The sequence below is a fragment of the Lepidochelys olivacea genome (genome assembly GCF_965140295.1).
Source record: "Lepidochelys olivacea isolate rLepOli2 genome assembly, chromosome: 8".
Taxonomy (NCBI): Eukaryota; Metazoa; Chordata; order Testudines; family Cheloniidae; genus Lepidochelys; species Lepidochelys olivacea.
In genome coordinates this window covers 69,986,073-70,005,707 of record NC_140418.1, presented here as the reverse complement: position 1 = coordinate 70,005,707, position 19,635 = coordinate 69,986,073, and the positions used below count along the sequence as shown (strand labels likewise).

General features: G+C 40.7%; 1 protein-coding gene across 2 annotated transcripts in view; it reads right to left on the bottom strand.

Annotated features, from left to right (window-relative positions):
* OLFM3 (olfactomedin 3) overlaps window positions 1-19,635 on the bottom strand; it is a 134,391-nt gene that overhangs the window by 29,899 nt on the left and 84,857 nt on the right. Inside the window, exon 1 of one of the 2 annotated variants that reach the window (XM_084636299.1) lies at window positions 4,834-4,977. The exons of the other annotated variant lie outside the window; for it this stretch is intronic. Within the exon in view, the coding sequence (XP_084492425.1) occupies window positions 4,834-4,962 (129 nt within the window). The 5' untranslated portion in view covers window positions 4,963-4,977. Of the gene's footprint in view, window positions 1-4,833; window positions 4,978-19,635 lie in introns of those variants that run through there. 2 annotated transcript variants of the gene reach the window in all.

The window sequence follows — 19,635 nt, the reverse complement described above, 5'->3', positions numbered from 1 at the left end:
TTTTTCCAAAGTTTTCCATTATACCTGACTCCTTGTTAATAGTTATTTAGAAATATTTGACAGCCCTGCTTAATTATCATCATATTCAGTCTGGATGAGAACAGTTTTCTACTTATGATTCAACACAAGTTCATTGATTTCATTCTTTGTGGATAGGGTGTTATTGTTTTCCATGAACAAAGAACAAATATGTCCTTTCTTACTGGATGACTTTTACTTGAAAGAAAATAACAAGATAGAAAGGAACAAATATAAAGTCCCCATGAGAAAGCACAGTAACAGCATCCATGCTGACCAACTCTCAGGCCTAAAAACAAGTTAGAGAGGGCCCACTTTACTTTTAAAGGTGCAGTACACCAAAAACAGCCTTGCAGTTACATAGCTATAAATACCAACAGCAACAGAGAAGCCTCAGGGAAGTACAGCAAAGAATCTGTTTAGTTTAGATGAAAGGGAACAAATTTAGTCATTAAGACTGTAATGTATGCTGGAAATTCCTAGCACATTCTGCTTTCAGCAGTCATGGTAAAACTCAAAAATTCTCCTAGTCTTTTATGGTTTTTTTTTCAGTGGTGACCAACATCCCCAAGCTCTATCTGCCAGTTTCCCTAAATCTTTGAAAGATGATTGAAAGAGTTGGTTGACATGCATTTAATAAGATGTACAGAAATTTACAGAGGTCAAGATGAAAGAAGGAAATAAAAGAATCTTGACGATGAAGGAATTTCAGATGATAGAATTAAATCTGTTAATAGAATTAATGTTCTTGAGTATTGGTTTTAGAGATGACTAGTCAAGATAAAATTATGCATTCTTCTTTTTATATCTAACATATACAATTTTGGCTACTTGATTTCAAAGCTCAGAGGCTAATGGCTGCCACCACAATAATTTCATTTTGGCACAGTGTATGTGAGCCACCAGTTATATTATAAAAACTTAGTTAACATCAGTGCAAACAGTAATTATTAAAACTGGCAAGCATTAATATTGATGCTTACTGGCCTAAGTACAGTCAGCTATTGCATAGTTCATCACTACAGGGCAGATACAGTATCTCTCTAGAATGAGTTTAGAATAAAAGGTGAAAGAGTATTCCCTGGTGATTCTTCTCTGCATGTCATCTTAATGCAAGAGAAGAGAACCACCTCTTTTCTTCCAAAGGATTTCTGCTGGGGTCACTGAAGAAAGCAGTGACCTCTCCTTCTGTAGAGTTAATTGAAAGATCAAAACTGTAATATTCCCCTGTTTTGCTAGGAAAATAAAAGCCTATAATTTAAAGGGATGGTAAATGGAGGACAGCTGAACTTGCTTTAGGGTTTGCTAGAAAGACTTATCTAAGGTTCATTGCTAAATCATGCCAGTTTTATGATGTTCTTCTAACCTTTATTTTTTTAGGGCACATCTAGTTGAACAGAGATGGTGAACAATAAAATCTAAACAAAATTACAGCTGCAGGGACAATTTAAACTGGTTTTGAATAGCAAGTAAAATTGTAAGCTTGAACAATTTATGCTTGTCAAAGCAGTTAACCCTTACAATGTTAGCTAATTTTAGGTTGGTGGCTTCTATGATTTTCCATAGTCCTCATACCCAGATATTGATGTCATGTAGCAGTACTGAAACCAAGTTTATGTCAAAGTTTAGGACTATCTGTAGAACCCAATGTTAGCTCCTATCCCTTTTAAGGCACAGGAATTCTTACCCCTAATGTACAGATACACTGCAATCTTTGAGCTTAATTGTGAGCTGATACTGGTATAACTCAGGAGTTACTCCATTCATGTTAATGAAGTTTCACCAGTGCAAAATGATGAGACACCAGAATCATGCCCAGTCTATAGTAAAAAGGATGTAATTCGGGTTGTATTGTCCAAACAGTGCTGTATATGTTCTGCTGAAACCACACATTTCAATCTCATTTCCTGACAAAAAGCATGTTTACCCAGGGACAAATTTCCTTACAATGTGGTGTTAGATGAAGAAACACTTGTACAATCATAAAACCATTTGCCATTCGATTTTTTAAAAATGAAGTGTTCTACACTTTTCAGAGTAGCAGCCGTATTAGTCTGTATCCACAAAAAGAACAGGAGTACTTGTGGCACCTTAGAGATTAAATAAATGAATAAATTGGCTAGTCTCTAAGGTGCCACAAGTACTCCTGTTCTTTTTGTTCTACACTTGTGATGTATATCTCACAATGAGAAACCCTCAGGCACATACTAGACGTGCATTGTGATTGTTTATCCATGCTTACATGAATGATGATATATTACTCTACATTTAGGCTCCATTGCTTTACTGTATTCTGTTTTTCCAGGATTCTTTCATTCAGTAGGAAAGAAATTGCTGTCATGAGAGGGTATGGATGGAAGTATCTATCTATCTATCTCTGTGACTGTGAGTGTGATTTTTACACACATCTGCGCTTTTATTTTATTATTTTTTTGTTCTTTCTCATTTAATCCCACCCTCCAGCAGAAGTTGCTCTGCTTCCCAGAGAAGGCGCTAGAAGGCATCAACATCTTATGAAAAATGTTAAATCCAAACCCCAAATGCAGGCTTACCACTGACAGGTCTTAGTAAGCAGATGAGAAAAGAAATAACCAAGCCTCAAAGAGGAGAAACAAAAATATTCATGTTAGTTCTTAACAATCTTATGAAAAGAGAAAGGAGCCCCTGCAAAAGCTAATATTTCATGTTATCTTGGAATAAAGGCAGCTGTGCTATAGAATTCCAGTACTCAGGTCCAAAAGGTTTCTTTTCCCTTTACACTACCAGATATTTCAATAAGAATATTATAGCTGTGTTCATTGTCACCACTGTCTAGGCAAATGCATGTCATTGAAATACATATAATTCCTATGACTAGTTGTGTATAAACATTATGGGCCAGATTTTCTTCTGGTATAACTCCACTGACTTCAACAGTTATTCCAGCAGAGAATTTGGTCCTATCTTTCCCTTTTATAATAGTCTTTTTCAGCTCAGGTGAAAAGAAATCATTAAATATACAGGAGATGAGGAGTTTTTGTTCCTGTCTCTCTTGTATAAAATGTACAATTTTTCAAATTTTGTGTGGAAAGTTTTATAACAAGATTACAAGATTCAGTTTGAACTGCCGATTGCTCATGAATGTATGTTGGTGGATTTCTGAAGATATGTTGGCAATATATGCGCAGGTGTCAAGGGTTAGTACTGAATTCACAGCATATAGGGCCTTATCTCATAATGCCGCATTTTAGAAATTACATGCCATAGAAATAAGAAGATGGATAACAAGATGGAAAAAGCAGAAGAAATTCTCTTGACTATGATATGCTACAGAATATGATTTTTTCCACCTATGAATGTTACAAGGCTGTTCTGCTTTGGATATAAGGCTTTTATCCCTGTGTGCTGGCTTCACTGACACTTCTATTACCTCACAGCTCACTAAAGCATGAAACAAGCATGGTTGCTCCATCTTAATAAGAGCAAGCAGTGTTGTTAAAAATAATGACAATGCATACATGATATGGTCCAGAGCCTCAGTGGGTTTAAAATCAACAGAACTTCACTGAAGTCAAGGGAGATGTCAATTTACACTAGCTCAGGATCTGATCCTGCAAATAAATGTGTGTGTGTGTGTGTCTCCCCGTCAACTAGTCAAGCACAAATGTATACTTGGATGAAGGAACCCATCTGACTTGTGGGTGTCGGTAGGAATTAGAGACATGCCCCATATAGTTCAGTGTGAAAATTAGTTATATTTTAAGAAAAATTCAGGATTTCCCCATTCCCCCATAACATGATGTTGTACTAAAACAAAAACTCATTTCTTTAGGATAACAATACAATGAATTTAAAAGTAACAGTATTAAAAACTTTGTATGCAATATTTTTTTCCTACCCACATACAATCAGATCATTAAATATTGATCAGTTAATTAATCACTTTTAGCTACAACTGAAATTCAGTTCTGAGAATAGTAAGCTGTTCTACTCTGATTTCATTTGCACTGAAATTACACAGATAGGATTTCTCAAATATTTGGTAGAATACATTTTGTTCCAACTCCATTTGCTCTTCTACAAATGCTACTGTAAAGGTCCTTGAGTTCACCTGTCCGATTGAAATATGAATCTAATTTTTAGATTACATATAGAAATTCAGAGAAAGCGTTAATAACACTTTTTTCTTTAGTTCTACGTAAACAGAGACTACTGTATGTTGTGTTAAAATTTACTGGCATATGAACATCAAATACAAGTACTGGAAGATTTTAACTAACCTAACTAATAATTCATCATCTCCATTATTTCCTAATCAGCCTGCATAAGAGTCCTGTGGTCAAACTGAAAAGTACCTATTTTCTTTTCTTTTTAAAAGGCATTCCTTTGCTTGACTGTTCTGCAAATTAAGAAAAGAAACTCTGTGGCAATGCTACAGAGTAAGATAGACTGTAGGTTTCTTTTCAGTTATCTTATTCTATAATACATCAGTATATATTTTCTGGAACAATAAATATGGAAACAAATCTAAGCTAAAGAAACAAGTATTTTCTTAGATATTTTAAACATTTCATACTAAAAAAATGAAGCCATTTGTTCTTAAATACTTAATGAGGCTATTTTTCAAAAAGTTTCTCTTGTATAGTAAGTCTGTAGCATCCTCACAAATGCTGTGCAGTTTGAAGTGTCCAGACAGAAGCATGCAGTCAGTTACAGCATAAAGATTAATAGCTTTAAGAGAGATTTACAAAAAGGCAACTTAAACCATAGCATTTGTGGTCCCTTAAAATATCAGTTCAGCATGAAGATGGCTTATAACACATCAGAGCTACTTACTAGAGTATCTGAAGTGGATAGTCTGGTGGTATTTAGTCCTACCAGAGATGGGAGAGTTTGGGACATCCAGTTAGAGATCATTGCCATGGTACTGAGAACAGCACCAAGCTTGAGCAGTGGAGGACTCATTGCTGTGGAGTTAATGAGTTTTCATAGTGACTGATTATCATCCTAGTGTTGGCTGGCAGTGAGAGGCGTGACTGCAGCACTCAACATCCACAGCATGAAAGGAGATCAACCTCCCCAGATTTAATCATCCATTAAAACCCACACACAGCCTCCCCCAGCCTCTGTTCTTCTAATCTTACCAACAGATACTTCAACAGACTGTCTTCTACTGACCACTAAGCCATTCTTTAGATGCCAATAATTATTACGGCTTTCATGGTGTGTGTGTGTGTGTGTGTGTGGAGAGGTGGGGGGGGGAGAGAAATTTTAAGATGCTACAGTATTAGTCAACATCTAGTTAGTTCAACTTTTGCAGGCTGATGTGAAGACTTGTCTAAAATGTCAAACCAAGACAACCCAAACACAAACCAAATGTTCTCCCCGCACACCCTACCCCCGCAACTCCCTCTCCTTAATTAAAAATATGCCCGGGAACATTTCTAATATAGTACTTTGTATCTCTATTCATCCTGGTTAATGATGGGCAGGATTATTAGAGAGGCCAGGAAAACACAAAGGCTGTCATTCTCAGAAATTGTTTCCTAAAACTGCTATCCACTGATTTTAGAGTAGTCACTTAAATTATCAATATCAATAACTCCACAGTTTGCAAAGCTTTGTTATTACATGTTCACGGACAGTACAGAAGTAGAGTGACTGAAGAACAAATAGCTATGCTACTTTTGAGAAGAGGAACAGAAAATAAATGATGTATGATTCAAGTAGGGGTTACCGATTCCTTAAATCTGCTTCAGGGTCTTCTGTTGTCTAATGTGATACAATGATTTCAGTGGCAGCTTGTACTGATTTGTAGGGAAGTCATAAAATAATGTAGAAATAACAGAACAAAAGCTTATACCACAAATTGTGCAATATGGGTAACTGTTAGGTATAGTATGTGCATTTTGAATATGTTTCTAAAGAGGGTAGGTAGAGCAAGTGTTTCTTAACAGTATTTACTTGGTTAAAAGTTTACAAGGAGACAGAATATTGTATTTGCTCCTAAGGTGAATGCTGGAGTTCATTTCAAAATTTACTTCCACAGAAATATATTTTTCTTAAACAATTTTGGCAGGTGATATGAAAAAAATCCTCAAAGCAATTGAAAAAGATATATATTTATATAGAAGTGTGGGAGCTCATGAATGCATTCACTGGAATTAAGCTTTCTAAACCTCCAGAAAAGCTTTTGAAATTCTCAGAGCTTGTGTCCCAAATTCATGCTAGACTTCTCTCTCCCAAAATGCTTTTAAAATGATTTCAATCAACCCGTTACTTAACTGAGAAGTACAGAAAATCAATCATTGTCTTTTTAAAATCAAGATATACAGGAAAAAACACATTGAGAGCTACCATATAATCTTATGAGGGACCTTGTGGCACAAAGGCTCAGCAGCAAATACAAGAGAGATCGCATGCATCTAAATAGTAACTACTTTCGTGGAATTGCACACTGACCTAAAATGTTAAGTTTCAAAATATTAAAAAAAGTGTTCCTCACTGAAGAGTGCATTTGGAGATCCACGAGGTTTTAGTAAAGCAACAAACACCTAAAGCAAAACTCCTTTTGAAAGATGCACGTCCAGCAAATCAACAACAATTAACAGTTTAAAATGTGAGGCAGATTGTAGGTTTACTTATTTATGAGCTACTTCAACACAAATGATAAAATATCGAATGTCGGCAATTTTACCCCTGGATTATTAGTCATGTTAATAAAAGGTCTAAGTATGAAGAGTTTTTGGTGCCCCCTATTTCAAGGACTATAACTACAAAAAACATTACACCATTTATAGATTTATATATGGGTTTTAGGTGGAAGATCATAGTATTTTACACACATTAGATAAGAGTGGGTAAAATCCTTGCCTCATTTAAGTCAATGGCAAAACTCCAATTAGCTTCAAAGGGGCAGGATTTCAACTGTCTGTTATCCAAGGATCTCAAATTGCTGTACAAACATTAATTATAATTCACAATGCACTCTGAAGTAGGTAACTAGTATCTCTGTTTTACAAATGGAAGAAACTGATATAAAGAGTGTAAGTGATTTGCCCAGGGTCACACAGTAAATCAGTGGCAGAGATGGGGCCACAACCAAGGACAACTGTCTTTTGCGCTAACAAATAACACTCTCTACTCCGTTGTGTTTGACTTTTGCCATGTTCACGAGTCTGACCTTAACAAAATTTTGTTGGCTCTCATAATTTTTTAGATACCTATTCTGACTATTCAAACGAAATGAGCCTGATTCTGATCTTGGTTCCACTGGTTCCACACTAGTGTAACTCCAATGGCTTCACCTAATTTGCACCAGCATTTATGAGTGCAGAATCAGCCCCAATGTGTCAGTTGTATTGTATATTGCTTTGTTCTACATGGTTTCTGTTCAACAAATACTTTGCCTTAGGCTAAAATTAATGTTAATGGGTTCGAAGCTCAGATGTGTCAAGTAAAGGAAGAGGCAAAGGTGGTTCAGGGTTACCTCTATTCCTTCCCACGTCTTGAGGGCAGTTGGAGATTGAACCAGTCACCAGATCCATACAGAGTAACCATAAAGTTGTTCTAACTTAAGCTTTCCTGGGGCTCAGGATTTCCCTCTGGTTCTAACATACCTCTGGAAGGCTTCCTACGGCATCATGGCTGGGGGTAAGGGTGTGCTGTAAAGGCCCTCTATACGCAGGGGTGATGGAACAGTTTTTATAGTGAGGGTGCTGAGAGCCATTGGACCAAACTGTTAAACCCTGTATCTTATGGAAACCACGTCAAGCCAGTGGATGCGGTAGCACCCACAGCACCCTTAGTTCCAGTGGCTATGACTATGCCACCTTTATGCCAGCCTGCAGTTGGGAGATCCTCAGCTCTCTAATTAAGGCAGCTTTAAGTCTGATTGGTTTCAGTGGATTGGTTTCAAAGGGTCATAGCCAAGGCCAAAGGCCTGGCACTGATGTGTCTATTATAGTTATATTTATAGAAGAATGTGTAAAGGAATGGATCTTTCAAGAACTTGTGGTCTTTTTTATATGACTACCATATCTAAAGGAATGGTTAACAAGTGGACTCAAGGTTTATTATACTGTTTACGCCACATTCTGGTAAGAAGAGGAAGTTTTCACCATCTGTAATACAAGTATTGATTGGCCTCCCACAAACTGGATGGTTGTGCTGCCTTAACATATAAGTCCTATTGCCATTCCTTATATTGCACTGCAGATGTCCAAAAAGCTGCTGTTTCTTTTGCTCATGCTGATGCTACTGCACACTAATGTGGGATGGGACGCGTACTCCTATCTTCACACAAAAAGAGATGAGCACCCAACTACAATTTCTTCGTCCACAACTGGAGAAAAGCAGTAAATGCTACAATTTTCTACCTGGAGCTGTTTCTTGAGGGGGACTTTCCCTCCAGCCCCAACCCAACCTCAAACCAACCAACCACACAGAACCACTTCTTCCACCACCATATTTCTCCAAGACATATAGAGGTCATGAAGTATTTAAAATTACCTGTACTTGGCATATGAATGTAGGTGCCCAACATCTACACACTTATTTATCCAGGAGACTTGTAAGATCACAAAGACACCATTTTCTTTACTCTTCCTTCCCCTTTCATAGATCCCCTGTTAGAGTGATCTTCCTTTCAACAGATTTGGGCTGAGTGTGTCCTCCCTCCTCTGTAAGTATTCGTCTCACCCTCCACCACAGGAGCCCTCTATACATAGGTCCAAGACACTCCTTTCCTCAGGGCTGAGCATGCGACTGCCAGTGTTTCCAGCCCCAGTGACTCTGAGTCAGAAGACTGACTTTGAATTCAGAACGCAAATGCATTCTCCTTGCATCTCTGGGAGTGCAAATATTTTTGCTAGTATTGGGAGCCAGTGAACTCTAATCCCAGGTCTGCTACTGACTCACTCTCTTTGGGCCATTTTACCTCTCTTTCCCTGTCTGTAAAATGGGCTAATATTGTATCATGGATGCCATGAGAACCCCTCAGTTAATGTTCGTGAAGTCGGTTGAAGATGAAAAGAGCTATATATCAGTGCTAATTATTATTATTACTATGGCCAATTCCTCCCCCTTCCTAGTTTTAATATTTCCCTTTGAAAATGCATAAACTCCTTGTTTGGAAGGTTTCCAAAGACTGAGAGGTGGCACACACTAAATTACATTAGGCAAATTAATCCAATTTCTGAAGAGAATCTCCTGGGGGTATCTGAGTGGTGTGAAACCGAATTACGAAAATGTATTTCAGTTGTGAAAATTTGCTTGAGTTGAACAGTTCTAAAAAGTTACAGTAAGTTATTTGGAAAGTATCAACTCACTTCTCACTCATCTGACATAGGATTGATTCTTAACCAAAATCCCACTTTGTGAGAAGGCAGAAAACTGGCAGCAGTAAAATGAGAAAAAATATCAGCACGTAAAAATATAGAACATTTATATATCTTGCTTGTAGCTGAATCAAAATAAATATCTGAACGCTATTGCTGCAGTATACAAAGTGAGTTTTAATAACTGCAGGAGCACTTACATTCATCCACCTTTTTTTAACCTGTTAATGTGTCTGTTACTTTGCTCAGGGGTGCAGGTGGAAATTTCCACACAAGCAGAACCTCATATTGCAGTGCAAAAAGGCCTACTTATGATCATGCAGATAGCCTTAAAACAAAAGAGCCATGTTATACTGTTGGATAAAACAATAAAATCCCAAGCCATTTGGGACATTATCCCAAGGACATCTTGGGGAGCCTTACAATAAAAAATACATTACATCCATAAAAAGAACAGAAGAATGTGAATTGGTCCTTTACTAAGTTAAGAAGAACACTTTCAATATAAAGTCATTTCCTTCACTGAGGCCCACACATAGCTCACACTATGATGTGCTAAAGAGAGAGAAACCTGACAGCAGATTCTTGAGATAATTTGGCAGCTCCACATGCCAAGACAATAGTCTGAAAAGGCCATTTCACCTGCTTCAAAAAAGTTTAGAGTGCAACTAGAAGTTCTGAGCTCAAAGATCTTTAATATCTCCATTTGGTAAAGTAAGACAGAGATTCAGAGCCAAATGAAATGTGCATGTAACTTACTGGTGAGTGTGTGTTACAGGTCTCTTTAGCTCAAGCTGTAGGAGCTTGTACTTTTTGCTCGGGAGGTTGCTGAATCATGCCCCAGGGTATCAGCCATGGCCAGCACATAACCACGCACACCTAGCGTATAGTGCAGAACTCAATGCTCTAGAGGGAGGTGGAAGTGGGGCAGGGGCAGAGATCCATTGGTTACTAGGAGTGCATAGCTGCTTCAAACTCTGGGGTGCTGGGGCTTCTGTGAGTGACTCTGCATGTCTGGGAGAAGAATTGTCTTCTGCTTTTTGTCTTCCTACCACATATTCCAGGTAACTGGGCTGAGTGTGGTCTTCAGGATTAGGCCAAAATGCACAACAGTGCCAAGGAGTCACAATTTGGATCCACCAAAGCAGTTTTGTAACATCAACAGGAAGGACAAAAGGGAAATGTAATAATCAAATCAACTTCCAATACAGTTATGGAGAAGAGTCTGTTTCAGTTCTAAACTTTATTGCCAGCCATGATTTTTAGAGGGGAAAAGTTTAGAATTTTGCAATAACAGGAGCAACAAGAAAACCTTCAATAAACCCCTAAGATTCCCAAAAAAAGTTCTGCTTCCAAAATACCTGTCCCATCAGGATGTTAATCAGGGCATTCTTCCACTTTGCTCAAACCATCCAACACTGAATGTCAGACACACCATGAGATACACATTCAAATTAGATAATTATCCAAGATATGCGGAGTGGAAGTGAGGCCAGAATTAGGCCCCTATGGTGTGTGTGGAAATAGCGAAAGAGAGAGAGACACACACACAGCGTAAATGTTCTCTGTGTTATTGCTATCCAATGAAAACTGAATGTCATTAAAACTTAGAGAACATCTGCAATAGTACTATCATTATTCCTAGACTAGACTGGAAAGAAAACTGAGCATTTTTTAAAAAGAAAAAACTCATTTTCTGTCTACTAAACATGCATGTTTTCCCCCCAGGAACTGAAAGGAATCTAATAATTTTTGGCATCCGCGTAAGCTCTTTAACTCAGTAATGTACTGTAATGTGGAAGTGAGTTCTACAGATGAGTTCTGTAAAGAAGCATTTACATTTATCAATTTTTAAATGTGTTAATTTTTCATTTTAATGGGGGTCCCTCTGTTCTTGTGTTATGAGAAGGAGTAAATAGAAGCACCTGATTTAGTATCTCTACTCTCTAAATATCATTAATGTGTTACATCGTATTTCTCTCCTTTCTAAAACATATAGTCCTAATCTTTTAAAAATCTTTCCTCTTGCCAGTCATCTCATAATTTTTGTAGCTCTTTTCTGGAACTTTTTATTTGTGCAGATCCTTAATAAGGTGTGGTGGCTGATGTTCCACACACTATTCAAGATGAGGGTATACCATTGACTAATACCATTCAGAGGAAATATTATTATTTCCTATGCCTTTCTTAATGCAGCCTTGCGTCCTGTCTGTCCTTGACCACTCCTGATTACTGATGTTTTAAATCCAGAATGATGCCAACCGTAAATCTTTTTGCTGAATAGTTACACTTAGTTTACAATGTATCGATATACGTGAGTAATTCTGATTGCTGCTTCGAATATGCATTATCTTTCATTTGAACTGGGTGGCCTAATTTTCTAGTTTTATTAGGTTCTTCTGAAGTGCCTCATCCCTTTTAGACCTGACTAACTCAAACAATTTTCTGTTATCCACCAATTTTGTCACTTCACTGTTTACCACCTCTTCCAGAAGTTAAATAAATGCATTATATACCACCAGACCTAGTACAATTCCTTTGGGGGAAACCATTGCTAAGTTTCTTCCATGCTGAAAATCAGTTACTTATTCCTTCCTTTTTCTCCTCATAATCAGTTTCTGATCCACAGCAGAACATTACATGACCCCTTCTGACTCCTTAGTTCCTTAATTGTCTCTTGTGATGGACTCATCTAAGGCTCTTCGAAAGCACAAATTAATTACAATACTGGTTGTCCTTTATCCATTATATATAAACATTTTCAAAGAATAGTCATTAATGGAGAGGCATGATTATCTTTTACAGAGGCTATGCTGGTTTATCTTTAGCATAGCATACTCATCCAGGTGTTTTATAACTAATTATTTTTTCAATTACTTTAGCTGGTACTGAAGCAAAACTCACTGATCTGTAATTAGCCCCAAGACCCATTTTTAAAGCTAGGTACAGCTCAGGCTGCCATCCAGTACTCTGGATGAGAATGTAATGATTCTGTGCACCCCAGAGCTCTATTGACTTCTGTGATGCTTTATTTGGTGCCCGAATCTGCCCATGAAGAGCCCATTATCTGATCTGGGCTTTAGTCTCTGACAGTGCCTTGGAAACAGTACCTGTGGAGTAAGTATATCCCAGTCATCCATTGCGGGCTGTGATCCAAAGCATTTGTGCACCCTTTGTGTAATGCTGTGGTATGTGTCTGTAATTCTGAAAGTCTGGTTTCTCTACATTATATCAAACCATGACAAACATCTGAATTTCAATCCATATTAAGTTTACTGGTTGGATTAGATACATTTGAAAAAATCATATTCTTTGACTTACAACTGCTGAAAATTTCAGACATTGCCTTTACTGAATTGCCTTTGAATGAAATCCCATTTCAAACTGCTTTTCTCACTGTCTTTGTAAAATCTTAGTGTAGTGACTAAACTGAATCCTTATAAAAAGAAAAGGAGTACTTGTGGCACCTTAGAGACTAACAAATTTATTTGAGCCTAAGCTTTTGTAAGCTACAGCTCACTTCATCGGATGCATTCAGTGGAAAATACAGTGGGGAGATTTATATACACAGAGAACATGAAACAATGGGTGTTACCATACACAGTGTAACAAGAGTGATCAGGTAATGTGAGCTATTATCAGCAGGAGAGTGTGGGGGGCAAGGGGGAACCTTTTGTAGTGATAATCAAGGTGGGCCATTTCCAGCAGTTGACAAGAACGTTTGAGGAACAGTTGGCGGCGGGGGGGGGGTGGGGAGGAGGGAATAAACATGGGGAAATAGTTTTACTTTGTGTAATGATCCATCCACTCCCAGTCTTTATTCAAGGCTAAGTTAATTGTATCCAGTTTGCAAATTAATTCCAATTCAGCAGACTCTCGTTGGAGTCTGTTTTTGAAGTTTTTTTGTTGAAGAATTGCCACTTTTAGGTCTGTAATTGAGTGACCAAAGAGATTGAAGTGTTCTCCGACTGGTTTTTGAATGTTATAATTCTTGACATCTGATTTGTGTCCATTTATTCTTTTACGTAGAGACTGTCCAGTTTGACCAATGTACATGGCAGAAGGACATTGCTGGCACATGATGGCATATATCACATTGGTAGATGTGCAGGTGAACGAGCCTCTGATAGTGTGGCTGATGTGATTAGGCCCTATAATGGTGTCCCCTGGATAGATATGTAGACACAGTTGGCAACAATCTTTGTATAATTTAAGCAATTATATTTGAAAGTCCTCCTTGAAATATGACCCTCAGGACACAAAAGTGTTTGTGGAATTTCAAGAATTTGTGTATGAGTGTATGAGTGTATGAGTAATGGGGAAACAGATATATCGTTGGTTATATGTTTCTAGTATAACTAGGTGTCATAAATATAAAGGGAAGGGTAAACCCCTTTGAAATCCCTCCTGGCCAGGGGAAAGCTCCTCTCACCTGTAAAGGGTTAAGAAGCTAAAGGTAACCTCCCTGGCACCTGACCAAAATGACCAATGAGGAGACAAGATACTTTCAAAAGCTGGGAGGAGGGAGAGAAACAAAGGGTTTGTGGGTCTGTCTGTAGTCGTCTTGGCCAGGGACAGAACAGGAATGGAGTCTTAGAACTTTTAGTAAGTAATCTAGCTAGGTATGTGTTAGATTATGATTTCTTTAAATGGCTGAGAAAAGAATTGTGCTGAATAGAATAACTATTTCTGTCTGTGTATCTTTTTTGTAACTTAAGGTTTTGCCTAGAGGGGTTCTCTATGTTTTTGAATCTAATTACCCTGTAAGATATATACCATCCTGATTTTACAGGGGGAATTTCTTTATTTCTATTTACTTCTATTTTTTATTAAAAGTCTTCTTGTAAAACACTGAATGCTTTTTCATTGTTCTCAGATCCAAGGGTTTGGGTTTGTGGTCACCTATGCAAATTGGTGAGGCTTTTTATCCAACATTTCCCAGGAAAGGGGGGGTGCAAGTGTTGGGAGGATTGTTCATTGTTCTTAAGATCCAAGGGTCTGGGTCTGTAGTCACCTAGGCAAATTGGTGAGGCTTTTTACCAAACCTTGTCCAGGAAGTGGGGTGCAAGGTTTTGGGAAGTATTTTGGGGGGACAGACGTGTCCAAACAGCTCTTCCCCAGTAACCAGTAATTGTTTGGTGGTGGTAGCGGCCATTCCAAGGATAACGGGTGTAATATTTTGTACCTTGGGGAAGTTTTGACCTAAGCTGGTAAAGATAAGCTTAGGAGGTTTTTCATGCAGGTCCCCACATCTGTACCCTAGAGTTCAGAGTGGGGGAGGAACCTTGACATGGTGGCACAGCGGTGGGATTAACCTGAAATCATTTTGAGATCCAGTTGAGATTTTTTGAACTAGAAATACAGATTTTAAAAAGGAATTTTTAGGAAGTCCAGAAGGCAGCTTTGAAACTGAAAGCAGCTTGGTTTCTCTCTGCTTTGTGGCCAAGCAGAGACAAAAGGGGATTATCTTGTGAATTGCAGATTTTCTTTGCCTGGAGGCAGGGTACTTAACTCCTGCAGGGAAATTCACAGTCTTCCAACCCAGAGGTTTTTTTTTTTTTCTTTTCTTCCTAAAAGTAAATAGGGGGTGTGTGCTCTACCCATTTGCCTGGAGACAAAAGTGGCAGGGTTTTTTTTTAGGATTTTGATTTTTTTTTTTTTTTTGTTTTACAAGGAGCACAGGTTTGAAAAGAAATTTTTTTCTTCTTTGGGCTGGGTAAGCAGGTTTCCAAGTAGTTGGAGGTTTTTTGCTTTAATTTGGGCCCAGAGCAGAGACAAGGGAATTGTCTTTTTCTGTAGGCTGACAATCACTATCAGAGAATAGGTATTCTATTCCAGCACAGCAAAATTTTACAGCCAAGTTTTGTTTGTTTATTTCTAAACCTCGGGTGTAAAGTTAGTTAAAAACAGAGAGGTTAGAATGGCCAAATCCTCAGCTCGACTACAGCTGGAATTAGCCAAATTTCAGGCTGAGGAAAAACAAAGGGAACATGAAAGACAGATAGAACTCATGCAGCTGAAGAAGGAACAAGAAAGGGAGGCAGAACAACACCAAGAGGCTGCCCACAAGAGGGAAATGGAGGCAAGGAAGCATGTGGAGGAGGAGAGGGAAAAAGAGAGGAAGCATGTGGAGGAGATGGAGAGGATAAAGGCCCAGCAGAATATACCAACAAACCCTAGCAATCCTTCTCCAGGTACCACTTCCCATCCCAGAAAGTTCCCCACCTACAAGGCAGGTGATGATACTGAGGCCTTCTTAGAAAACTTCGAAAGGGCCTGCCTTGGGTACAACATCTCTACTGACCAATACATGGTAGAGCTGAGGCCGCAGCTCAGTGGACCCTTAGCTGAGGTGGCAGCTGAAATGCCTAAAGAACACATGAACAAGTATGAACTGTTTAAATCCAAGGCGAGAGTCAGAATGGGGATAACACCCGAGCAGTCTCGTCGGAGGTTCAGAGCCCTAAGGTGGAAACCAGACGTGTCATTTACCCGACATGCCTACCACATTGTAAAACATTGGGATGCCTGGATATCAGGAGCAAGTGTTGAATCTCCAGTAAATTTGCCCTTCCTAATGCAAATGGAACAATTCTTAGAGGGTGTTCCTGAGGAAATAGAAAGATACATCCTAGATGGGAAACCCAAAACTGTAATTGAGGCAGGAGAGATTGGAGCCAGATGGGTGGAGGTGGCAGAGAAGAAGAAAACTGGTCGCAGTTGGAGCGGAGACCAGAAGGGACCACCCCAGACCACACCCTATTACCGGGGGCCGCCCAAAGCCCCACCTACCTCCCAAAGAACCCTCCAGACCCCTTATCGTCCCACCACCCCGTTCTCCAGCAACCCTCCTCGCCCCAGTGACCCGTCAGCTGGACGATGTTTTAAGTGTAACGAGCTGGGGCATGTAAAGGCCAACTGCCCCAAGAACCCCAACAGATTACAGTTCATTGCACCGGAATCACACCAGAGGTCCACAGGCCCAGATACCTCCCAGATACCCTTGGAGCGGAGGGAAACTGTGAGTGTGGGTGGGAGGAAGGTCACCGCGTGGAGGGACACCGGAGCACAAGTGTCAGCTATCCATGCTTCCTTAGTGGACCCCAATTTAATCAACCCAGAGATCCAAGTGACGATTCAACCCTTCAAGTCCAACTCTTTCAATTTGCCTACAGCCAAGTTGCCTGTCCAGTACAAGGGCTGGTCAGGAATGTGGACTTTTGCAGTCTATGACGATTATCCCATCCCCATGCTGTTGGGGGAAGACTTGGCCAATCATGTGAAGCAGGCCAAGAGGGTGGGAATGGTCACCCGCAACCAGGCTAAACAAGCCGTGAGGCCTAGCTCTGTTCCGGAAACTTCTATCAGGACCCAGTCAGAGGTGATGGACCTGGACCCCAGGCCAATGTCTGCAACAGCAGTAGTGGATCCAGTCCCAGAGACCCAGACGGAACCAGTCCCAGAACCGGAACCAGCCGAACAACCAACACCAGACCCCGTGTCAGCACTGAATCCAGTACTTGCAACCTCAACACCAGAGGGCCCCACCGAACCTGAACTGGCAGCAGCCGATAACCCTACACAAGAGGCTCAGCCGGAGCCTGAATCCCAACATAGTACACCAGCGGAGAGCGGTTCACAGTCAACAGAACCAGCTCCATCCCCTATATCGCTTCCAGAGGGACCAAGCCTAGGTCCACAATCCCATGAGGAACTGATGTCTCCAGCATCAAGGGAACAGTTCCAGACCGAACAGGAAGCAGATGAAAGCCTCCAGAGAGCTTGGACGGCGGCACGGAGCAACCCACCGCCTCTCAGCTCTTCTAATCGATCCAGGTTTGTTGTAGAAAGAGGACTTTTATACAAGGAAACTCTTTCTGGGGGACACCAGGAAGACTGGCATCCTCAGAGACAGTTGGTAGTTCCAACTAAATACCGGGCCAAGCTCTTGAGCTTAGCCCATGATCACCCTAGTGGCCATGCTGGGGTGAACAGGACCAAAGACCGTTTGGGGGGGTCATTCCACTGGGAGGGAATGGGCAAGGATGTTTCTACCTATGTCCAGTCTTGTGAGGTGTGCCAAAGAGTGGGAAAACCCCAAGACCAGGTCAAAGCTCCTCTCCAGCCACTCCCCATCATTGAAGTTCCATTTCAGCGAGTAGCTGTGGATATTCTGGGTCCTTTTCCGAAAAAGACACCCAGAGGAAAGCAGTACATACTGACTTTCATGGATTTTGCCACCCGATGGCCGGAAGCAGTAGCTCTAAGCAACACCAGGGCTAAAAGTGTGTGCCAGGCACTAGCAGACATTTTTGCCAGGGTAGGTTGGCCCTCCGACATCCTCACAGATGCAGGGACTAATTTCCTGGCAGGAACTATGAAAAACCTTTGGGAAGCTCATGGGGTAAATCACTTGGTTGCCACTCCTTACCATCATCAAACAAATGGCATGGTGGAGAAGTTTAATGGAACTTTGGGGGCCATGATACGTAAATTCGTAAATGAGCACTCCAATGATTGGGACCTAGTATTGCAGCAGTTGCTCTTTGCCTACAGAGCTGTACCACATCCCAGTTTAGGGTTTTCCCCATTTGAACTTGTATATGGCCGTGAGGTTAAGGGGCCATTGCAGTTGGTGAAGCAGCAATGGGAGGGATTTACACCTTCTCCAGGAACTAACATTCTGGACTTTGTAACCAACCTACAAACCACCCTCCGAACCTCTTTAGCCCTTGCTAGAGAAAACTTACAGGATGCTCAAAAAGAGCAAAAAGCCTGGTATGATAAACATGCCAGAGAGCGTTCCTTCAAAGTAGGAGACCAGGTCATGGTCTTAAAGGCGCTCCAGGCCCATAAAATGGAAGCATCGTGGGAAGGGCCATTCGTGGTCCAGGAGCGCCTGGGAGCTGTTAATTATCTCATAGCATTCCCCACCTCCAACCGAAAGCCTAAGGTGTATCATATTAATTCTCTAAAGCCCTTTTATTCCAGAGAATTAAAGGTTTGTCAGTTTACAGCCCAGGGAGGAGACGACGCTGAGTCGCCTGAAGGTGTCTATTACGAAGGGAAATGTGCTGGTGGTGTGGAAGAGGTGAACCTCTCCATGACCCTTGGGCGTATGCAGCGACAGCAGATCCAGGAGCTGTGCACTAGCTACGCGCCAACGTTCTCAGCCACCCCAGGACTGACTGAACGGGCATACCACTCCATTGACACAGGTAATGCTCACCCAATTAGGGTCCAACCTTACCGGGTGTCTCCTCAAGCTAAAACTGCTATAGAACGGGAGATCCAGGATATGTTACAGATGGGTGTAATCCGCCCCTCTGAAAGTGCATGGGCATCTCCAGTGGTTCTAGTTCCCAAACCAGATGGGGAAATACGTTTTTGCGTGGACTACCGTAAGCTAAATGCTGTAACTCGCCCAGACAACTATCCCATGCCACGCACAGATGAACTATTAGAGAAACTGGGAAGGGCCCAGTTCATCTCTACCTTGGACTTAACCAAGGGGTACTGGCAGGTACCGCTAGATGAATCTGCCAAGGAAAGGTCAGCCTTCATCACACATCTCGGGCTGCATGAATTTAATGTACTCCCTTTCGGGCTGCGAAATGCACCCGCCACTTTCCAAAGACTTGTAGATGGTCTCCTAGCGGGATTAGGAGAATATGCAGTCGCCTACCTTGACGATGTGGCCATATTTTCGGATTCCTGGGCAGACCACCTGGAACATCTACAAAAAGTCCTTGAGCGCATAAGGGAGGCAGGACTAACTGTTAAGGCTAAGAAGTGTCAAATAGGCCTAAACAGAGTGACTTACCTTGGACACCAGGTGGGTCAAGGAACTATCAGCCCCCTACAGGCCAAAGTGGATGCTATCCAAAAGTGGCCTGTCCCAAAGTCAAAGAAACAGGTTCAATCCTTCTTAGGCTTGGCCGGTTATTACAGACGATTTGTACCGCACTACAGCCAAATCGCTGCCCCACTGACAGACCTAACCAAAAAGAAACAGCCAAATGCTGTTCAGTGGACCGGAAAGTGTCAGAAGGCCTTTAACAAGCTTAAAGCGACACTCATGTCTGACCCTGTACTAAGGGCCCCAGACTTTGACAAACCGTTCCTAGGAACCACAGATGCATCCGAGCGTGGTGTGGGAGCAGTTTTAATGCAGAAAGGACCTGATCAAGAATTCCACCCTGTAGTGTTTCTCAGCAAAAAACTGTCTGAGAGGGAAAGCAACTGGTCAGTCACTGAAAAAGAATGTTATGCCATTGTCTACGCTCTGGAAAAGCTACGC